This window comes from Calidris pugnax, unplaced genomic scaffold, assembly GCF_001431845.1.
Source record: "Calidris pugnax isolate Ruff unplaced genomic scaffold, ASM143184v1 scaffold70, whole genome shotgun sequence".
NCBI classification, from domain to species: Eukaryota; Metazoa; Chordata; class Aves; order Charadriiformes; family Scolopacidae; genus Calidris; species Calidris pugnax.
This window is the reverse complement of record NW_015090862.1, coordinates 4,405,029-4,414,547: the sequence shown is the minus strand read 5'-3', so window position 1 is coordinate 4,414,547 and position 9,519 is coordinate 4,405,029. Positions and strand designations below refer to the sequence as shown.

The 9,519-nt window shown below is 36.5% G+C and overlaps 1 protein-coding gene across 8 annotated transcripts in view; it reads left to right on the top strand.

The window, feature by feature from the left end:
• The window catches only part of TJP1 (tight junction protein 1), a 163,014-nt gene that overhangs the window by 434 nt on the left and 153,061 nt on the right, over nucleotides 1–9,519 (top strand). For all 8 annotated transcript variants that reach the window (XM_014944474.1, XM_014944476.1, XM_014944483.1 and 5 more), the window contains exon 2: nucleotides 8,506–8,638. In XM_014944474.1, coding sequence (XP_014799960.1) covers nucleotides 8,506–8,638 — 133 coding nt within the window. The remainder of the gene's footprint in view (nucleotides 1–8,505; nucleotides 8,639–9,519) is intronic.

Here is a 9,519-nt window from a genome sequence, read left to right as displayed (position 1 = left end):
GGCCAGGGGGCCGCTCGGGCCGGGCTCTGCCCGCGGCCCCAGGGTCGCCCCTGGCTGCGGCGCGGTCCCCTCTCCCGCCCCGGGCCGTGCGGGAGGCCGGGCCGGCATCGCCCGGGTGCGGGTCCGGCTGGCAGGTGGATTCGGGAAGGGGAAAAGGGAGACACGAGTCTAACGGGTTGGCGAGAGACGTAGCGCTGCTCGCAAATGAGCATTTTTTTGTGTAAAGCCTGCCTTCTCCCTGACTTATTTCCGCTGGTTTTTGTGCTCGCCGATTGTGTGCTGAACTGATTTTTCTGGATGAATCAACACTATGTTATGAAAAATGTATAAAAGTGTGATGGTGTAATGTGGGTGAGTAGGGCACCGGCAGGCATATGGCACTGCAATACCCAGGCACTCCCGGACTTGTAGGAGCCCCCTCGTCGCTCCCTCGGAGCAGTGGGACCTGTGTCATCAGCAGGACAAATTATAAGGAGAACATCTCTGAACGTGTGAAGCCAGATTATTATTTTTTTTCTGGGAGGAAACCAGCAAGAACAAATTTGTCCATTGAGAATATCTTGTCTAGAAAAGATATTTAGGTGGTAACGGTCATACGGTTTTCTTTCACTGTACTTAGATGTTCCTAGTGAAGGAAAGTAAAGTGTCACAAGAGGCATGGCAGGTCATTTGATATAAAACTAGGTAGTTCGTAAATAGAAATGTTTTCATGAGAGCAGTTGTAACAAAAATGGGCCTCACATGAATTGTAGAATGTGTGTTTTCCTACTTTCCCCCTCCTTGTCAGCTAGCACGGACTGGGGCAAGGAAATACATCTCCTAAAGAAACATAATGTGGAACTAGTCAGCTTTCTGTCATTAATACTGTTACTCCTTGCACATAGGAACAAATTTGGCAAATCTGTTCATCCTAACTGTAATGTACAAAATCAAATGTAGTCTTAGACAAAAACATGTTGTTATACAGATATGTTTTATTACATTTAATCAAAGGTTTTTGTAGCGTAGTCGGTGGTTTGGTTTTGATTATGTAAGTTACATAAAGTGTACCATACCTATGTTATTCTCCCCAAATGCCACTCCTGTCTATGTGCAGCAGTGTATGTATTGCTGTGTTATTTCTTTGAAGAAGTTTAATTTTGGGTAATATGAGGATAACAGTTGTTCTATTTCATATTTCCTGTGTCTCCTTGGAAATGTTTTCTTTGCTGGCATGTTAAAGTGAAGCTATCTACATTTGCATACTTTAAAAGTAAGTTTGAAAGAACCTGATTCAGCTCCTATGTTGTGTTAGATCAGCTCTGTATTGCCTAGTTTCTTGGTTAAATTCTGTGCTTTTTGAGGTATAGCAAAACAATATAATGGATGCCCACTAATACATGCTGTAAGCATTGCATTTCATAACATTTGTAACTTGACATCATGTTACTGCAATGCAATGCTGTGGGGAGATTTAGTTGACTAAAAATGTTAAGGAACAATAAGGTAAACTTTTTTTTTTTAATTTTAGGGAGATGTATAAATCGAGCATTTGAAAGTGTGTTTCTGGGATATTCTTATTAATAGGCACCATGATATTATGTATTCACCTTTCCTTTGAAAACTTTAATAGCATTAGGCATTATCTGTATGGATAGAATTTATGCTTATGAATAAAATACTATTTTCTGATGCATTTAGAGAAATGCTTAAGGATATTTTGTCATGTTATTTTTTTTCTTATTTGTGTATAGTCTGTATCAATGTGTCTGGAAACTCTGAATATTAGAGAGAAGAGTATGTTGCTATTACTAAAACCAATGCAGTATTAGTGTATATTTCCAACATGTAAAACAAAGGTGTATTCCAGTACCGTATTGCTTGACATCTCAGGGATACCTAAAGAAAATGTATAAATCAAGTCAGTCTGTAATCAGAGGCTGCTTTTTTGTCTCTTTTTATTTACTTATTTTTAAAGACTTAAAAACATTCTGTTTAACTGATCAAATTCATAAATCTTTGATAACGTTAATACATATTGTAAGTGGAAGGGAAGACATAATTTAATAAAACAAGGGTTAAAACACTCATTTTTTTGTTGGTGGAGATAATCCACCTGAATCCTGCTGAAAGAAAATGAAAAAGGTAACAGCAATGTTTTATTTCTTTATAGAGCATCTGTCACTCCAGTTTTTTCCTGCTTCACCCCCTCCCAAAATGTCAGTCCTATTCTGTGATGCATGAAAGCAGAGTTACAAGTGAAAACTAAAAAGGTGGACACCGATGTCTCATGATGGGTTAAGACTGAATTGTTATAAACTGGCTGAGAATAAAGCAGACAACTGGGCAAACAGAAGGAAGCTGTGCCACAGGGTTGCAGCGAGAAGTGGTGGAGCCACGAACTTGCTTGTGTTTAATGTGGAGCTTGGTCATTTTGTGATGAGCTTCACTTGGGGCACTGGAGTTGTGGGCTCGGTGATGGAGGAAGTTGCTGGAGTCACAGACTGCTGATTCAGACCCTTTCCCGTGTTTGTGCGGCGTTGTAATCTAGTATGTAGGAACCTAGATGAGATGAGTAGGATGTTTTTAATCATCTTGCTGGGGGGACAGTATCTGGATGCTAAACCCATCATTACAATGCTGCTAGTACAGGCAGAGTGCAGCAGGGACTGACATTTACTAAAGTACTCAAGAAAAAGTAACTGCTGACCTGGGAGCACCTTAAAAGGGTAAATTGATGTAAATATTTACTGAAATCCCAATATGTGCAACCTGACTGCTTTTACAGCAGGGAAATGCTAAATCACATTATTAAGGAGAGCTACACAAGTCAACCATAATTTCTTGTCACACTGAATATTAGCAGTTTCTCTGCTGCAAGAAAAAGGAGCAGGCAAACAAACAATAGCACAAAAAAAAAAAAAGAAAAAAAGAAAAAATAGGATACCCTGGCAACTCTAACAATTTTTCTCACTAATATCCCCTTCTGTTCCTTGCAGCATTTGTCTTTACTTTGAAAGGCTCCCTCTGCTTTGGCTTGTTCCCCCTGTGCCCCCCGTGGCGCAAGGGAGTGCAGAGTCATGAAATAAGACAGAAAGCTGGGTTAGTGATAAGTTTTCATTGTGAAGAGTGTTATGGAAATGGCTGAGGCTATTCCATATTCACATTTCCTGCACCTTTGAAGAATGATTGGTAGTTGTCTGAGGCAATCTAGGTTACAGAAAAGAATGCAGATGCAGTGCGCTACACAATTAGAGTTTTGACAGGATCCAATTCCCCTGTTTGGTGCTATTGTTAAAAGAATGTGTGATACAGAAGCCTGGATGTTAAATGATAGCTGCTGCTTGTGAGTTATTGCACAGGCACATTTATTTTCAAGCACAGGAGTAAATTTATTTGAAATCAGTGAGGAGTAACCAGCGTGTCTGGAATTAAGCAACAATCTAAAAGCTTTGTTGACTCGGAGTCCTTGTATTCAGGCTGGGGCAGATGTAGAAGTCCTGGCAGCTGTAGAAGTCCAGGCTTATAATGAAGGGTGCCTGTTTTATCATTAGGCCCAACCCTGGGGAGAGAAGTGCCATTCTTTGTTTATGTTCTAAGTAGAGTCATATTTAGAATAATCAAATAATGGAAAATGTCACTATAGCATAGGAGAAAGAAAGCATCAAAGAGTGAACCTCTTGGGTGTCTCTACAGAACTATGTGGAAAAATACTGATCACCAGAGTGGATGTTTTCCATTTTTGATTAGTGGTTCCTGTTATCATCGGGGGATAATAATTTCAGTTCAGCCCATTGTATGGATTTATTCATGTTGCAATTTAATACCTTTATTTTTTCTTTTTTCCTTTCTGATGAAGGCAGGGTACTGTGCTTGCAAGTGAAGCTTTCTGCAGAGGTGCACAAGAACTTACCGTAGCAGCTGGCTGCTCGGTGTTACTAGTCATTGTTTCAAACTGAACAACTACAACTGTTAGGTCTCCCGGTCTGATCAGTGGGAGTAAGTTCCAGCTCTTCCACCCTTGTGTTTGAGCCAGAAGGCTCATCACGTGCAGCTGAGTCCAGCTGATGTCCTCACTTTCTCTGGTGTTGAGGAAGCCTGTCTTTGGATGGGAGGACATGTAATTATGGAAATTTTAAACGTCTCTCGACTGACATCTGTGAACTACTAGAGGTAGAAGTTTCTAAGAAGTTGTCACCGTTATAAACCTTGTTGAGGCTCTGTAGCTGTCAAAACTTGTCCTTTCTGCATAAACTCTAGCATTAATACTACACTCAGAAAGCAAATACTCTTGTAATTTCAAGAGCTGTTTTTTAAATATTCTGATGTTGTCGCTTATAAAACTATTCAGAACTCTAATCAGTAAACACAAAGAGAATATTTTAAGTTCTTAAAAGATGTTCAATATAGCTGGTCTGTCTAGAAACTAATGTGACATTAATTTAGTCATTTCAGACAAAATTTAACTACAAAACCATGTTAGGTAATATTGAAGGTAGTAGTTATGTGCAAGTAGAATATAAATACAGTTTTTATTAGTAAAAACGGTTACGTTGTATACGTTCCATCTAATTATATTATGATATGTATTAATTCATTAGCCCTGGATGTGATGCTGCACCTTGAAGTCACTGTTGCATAGTATTTTGTTGGACTACCATCTTTGTCAGTGCAACACAGGTGCTGAAAGTTTAAGTTAGTTTTTGCTGATTTTACAGACGAGAAATAATTTAGAGTCATGGTTATGTAATGTGATATATGATCAGGAACCATTCAAGGTCAATGAAACTGTTGTAAGAATTGTGGATAATAAATAAGGGCCTTGGGCTCCAGGTAGGGTTTACAAAATGGTTCAGTTTTACTTGACTATAATTTCCAAATTTAATGGATCGGGATGCCTTAATTAAGGATTGCTGTGATGAGCTCCATCAGAAAGGTTTTATGTTTCCAGAATATTGAACATACTCATTGAAAGAAACAGCTCATTTCAAACAAGGCATCCGGAATTGTTCACTACCTTCAAAGATTTTGATGCTATATTCTACTTTTTAAGCAGAATAGCTTTTTAAGCTCTAGGCTGCCTTGAACATACCTTTCTTCAGCTTTAGTTCAAGAATACTTACCGTGAAGTAGTTGATGAGGTGCAGACATTTTAAAAGGGCTCTTACAAATCTTTCTGCTTTAACGTGTGGTAATTCCTGTATACGCCTGATGCATGCACTACAGCTGATGACTTAGCAATTCACTGATTAACTATCTGTAATTAAGCAATACAAATAAAAGATGAAATGAGATAATCAGATGTGGTACACTTCACAGATAATTAGTTTTTTTAAACTTCAAGTTCAGATGCCAAAGAAACATGGAATGTTGTGTTATCATTTTAGTATTTGTTTTAAAAGAATAAACTCTTTTTCTCCGATGACAATGAACAGTTTGAGAACACAAAGCAAGATTCAAGAGTGAGAAGGACTTTCAAAAGCTGTTTTTCAGATTTTTGAATAATTTAGTTTCAACTCAAACACTGGGGCTTGTGTCATGAATTTGCAATCAGTGAAGCTGAAACTCATGTTTATCTTGCAACTTTATAGTCTTACTTCTTGAGTTGTGTTCCTTGTGGAAATTTCTAGTGCTTGAAAGAATTCCTGTTGCAGTTCTGCACGAGTGTTACTGGAAATGGATTCTGGGGAGTTTCATTGCTGCATCCAGCATTCTGAGAAGACGTGGTGAAATAGATCCCGGTCTGTTACTGCTTCTCTTTGCTAAAACAGTAGCAGAAGCACTGAGAAAGCTGATGTTTAATTTCACTGCACTTGTCCCAAAGTTTCCTTAACAACCATGGAGTCAAACCCTCATAATTCTGTGAATATGGGAGTCTTTCCTCACAACCTTCCTTAGGTGTGCAATAGAGTGCAAAACTTCCAGATTGTCAGTAATGATATTGATTGGATTTTTCTTTGGTTGGTTAAATACTGCTTTATTATCCTGTACAGACACCTAGAAATTAATGATTTTATAAAAGGTTGAAGGGAATCTTTCAATTGTGATATTTCTTCCCATAAACTTATATTTTGGGAAGTTAAATGTGATTTTAAAAACATTTTTCTGAATCTCAGATGCTAACCAAGTAATAGCCTAATTTATTCTCCAGCAGAATGCAATGACAGATGGATTCCAGTGGCAGCAAGTTCATTTTTTCAACTGGCTTTAAAGGGTGCAGCTCCCAAGTGGAAGGGCCTTCAAAACATATAATTAGTTTAGTTCTTTGTTAAAACTATGTAACTTTGATTAGCCCGTTATTTTTACTTGTATTTCTTTCACATATGATTTTTCATATATTATTTTTATAAAGACTTCCCAGTGTCAGAAAAACATTAAAAGACTTGCAATTTAAAGAAATGCAGACTTATAGGTAAGACCCTAGAATAAGTGGTTTGAAATATAGTTCAAAATTAAGAAAAGCCCAATGCAATTTACAGCTGTTTAAAAAATTTTCTATTAGGTATAAGGAAGGAGTGTAACATACCAACCACTTAATTTACCGTAGGTGCATATGGAGGTTTGTTGACTGAAGTGAAAAGTCATGAAATAGGCAGCCCTCAAAGATTTTTCTGAAAAGACAATATAGACAAACCTCTAGCTCTATTGAAACAATGGATTTCTCTGTGGACTCAGACTGTGTACAGCTGTGTATGTTTGGATTAACTTTATCAGAACTTGATAACAGAAGATATATTGGTACACTAGAAATGTACTAACAATGTAAATGTCACTCTCTGTCTCTGGAACAAGAGTTGAGGCTGAAGAATTGTCTGTCTTTGGAAATTTCTCCTGGTAATTCTTTAGCAGGACATTTTAGCAGGGAATCTGTGGCATTTTTGGATTTTCTGTTCTATGAACGCATATGTTACTGTAGCAGCCAGGCATGTTCCTCAGAATTTAGTCCATATATAATTATACCAAAAAATATGGTGCGGTTTCAGCAGGAAGTTTATAATGTAATTAAAATGTCTGAATATTATGTTTTCCGTTAGAAATTTTTATTTATCCTTGCAGTTAAAAGTTGGCAGTAAATTAACCCAAAGAGAAAAGAACATCTGAAACAGATAACTGTATTATCAAGCTGTTCACATGTGTGTAAAAACCAAAAAACTCAGGCAACTGAAAAAAAAATACTGCTTTGATAATCACAGTAATTCAATCAAAAAAATGAAGGGCTTTATCTTTATAAATTGAATAAGAGATTTGAAAAGATCTGTTCTCGTTTTCAAGTTTGGTGATTGCATCTTTTTCTTCTCACTGGCCTCCTGTGAACATGCAATCAGACAAGTGTGTTCAGCCTGTGATTATTGTATTTTGTACTTTGAATTTTGTATTTCAAGTGTAAAGGTGGCCCGCTCCATGAAGTGTCCTCTTTTGGTGATGCATGTGTATACGGTATCTCTACCTTCTTTTATTTTTTTGTTTGTTTTGTAAAACCATTTATGTACATACCAAAGCTGTTAATTCTAAGTTAAAGAACTGAAAACATGTACTTAAGCATTTTTTGTGAGAGGAATCTTAATGGTTACAGAGAAAAACACCGGGTTGCTGCCCAAAGTCTTGGGAAATGAAAAAAGATACACACTATTTCTCATTTCAGCTGGTTTTTGCAGTCTGTTATGGCTGCGGTTGAGAAATTGTATGAAACGTGTAAATCTGCACATTAAGAATTTTAGGTTTTTTGGTGATTCTTGGTGAGTGTATTTGCTGGAATGCAGTTTTCCTCTGTCTTACGTGGTGTCAGACTGACTAGAGACTATTTTGCATTTAAAATATTGACCTCACAAACCTTAATAGATTTGGTTAATTGTTAACCCCACTTATTTCTACTCATTAGCAACTTCCAACAAGCTCCTTCAAATAGGGATTGCTTACTCAAAATGTTTTAGTTATGGACTTCCCTTAGGACTATGTATAGACTACAATGTGATGAAAGACCTTATAAAGTGTAGTTCCTTAATATATTGCCCCTATAACTTTAAACGGATCCTATTCATTTCATTATTGTTCATCATTATTCATTGCTAGAACAGCTGAAGTACCATTAACGGTCAAACTGGAAAAGGTCAGAAGCCAAATACTGCCAGGCTCCTACTGATTTAACTGACAGCCATCAACATGTATCACAGGACTCAGCTTTTCACTCAATTAATAGAGAGAAATATTCCCTTTATTTTTTTAGAAGTTATTTTTCTGTAATCTGTCTTTTTTTCTGATACTTCTAACTTTAATACAAAAATTAGGACTGTGATAAATTTTTGACTAAATCTGCAAGGAAGTGGTGGACTTGATGGGAGCTATATTTCTGTATACTTTTGTGGTCTTATTTTGGCAATTATTGGTTGAAAAATAAAGCTTGGAATGGCATTGTTTCTTTGTGTAGCATGGCATTGTTTTTTCCCTTGTAATTTTTTTACTTCAAGCAAACTTATTCAGTAAAAAAATGTATTCTTTGTCTGATATGTGGCTCTTTTTATTTGACAGGGTAACTCCATCTTCTGAAAATCCCAATGGTGCTACCTGTAGTGTAAGTCAGGGAAAGCCCTCTTTAAGAAGAATAAAAGGGAGAATACACAGAAGCAAAAGTCTTGATAGCATTGATTTCTGTGAATTCACTGTAAGTACCATATCTTTTACATTTATCCTATATGAAGTTAAGAGAATCTTGCTAATTAAGTGGTTGTCCCTCCTGCATTGGATTTATCTCTGTCAGAATTAGAAAAGGTATTGTATTTAATGATGTTGTAATTGCAGTTCTACGCTGCCAAGTGTTAAGATCAGTGATGTTGCTTTTATAATTAGTGATTCATAACTATGTTTTTGTTCTTCAGCAACCATTAGATAGAAATTTTGATGTCAGATTTTAGTATTGCCGCCTGCATAAGATGAAGAAATTAACTGGAAACAGAGAAAATAGGAAAAATGAAATATTTTTTCAAATTCTGTTTTTATATTGGATTTGCATTTAAAGTAACAGAGATTATTTTTTACAAAACCCACAAAATTATTTTAGTTGTATACGGCTATAATACAGTACTAGAAAAAGAAACTAAAGTTCCTGAAAGATGTATGTGCTTCTAGCACTTAAAGGCTGTTATCACAGATGATATTTTACTACAGTTAAGGAGTACTGGTCAATGCTTGTTTTCTCCTCTTTGGTTAGGGCGTATATATTTTTGTCTTCCAGTTTTGGAAAATTCAATGTGATCACGTTTTCAAAGAATTTATGTGGGTGATGCTTTTAGTATTTTACACAACTTTTAATTCAGGAGGAGTTGTTTACAGTCAAATAATGGAAGAAAAGAAATTGTTAATATGAAAGAGTATGGGACATCGAGGTAGATTTCCTGCTATTTATACTGTTTACAAAATATTCGAATTAGTCCTAAACATAGTATGTTTCCAAAAATTCTTTATTGAAAAACCATTAAAAGCTACACCTCTCAACTAACTGGAGGGAATTTGACCAAAACAAATTATATTCTGATAAATTAATAC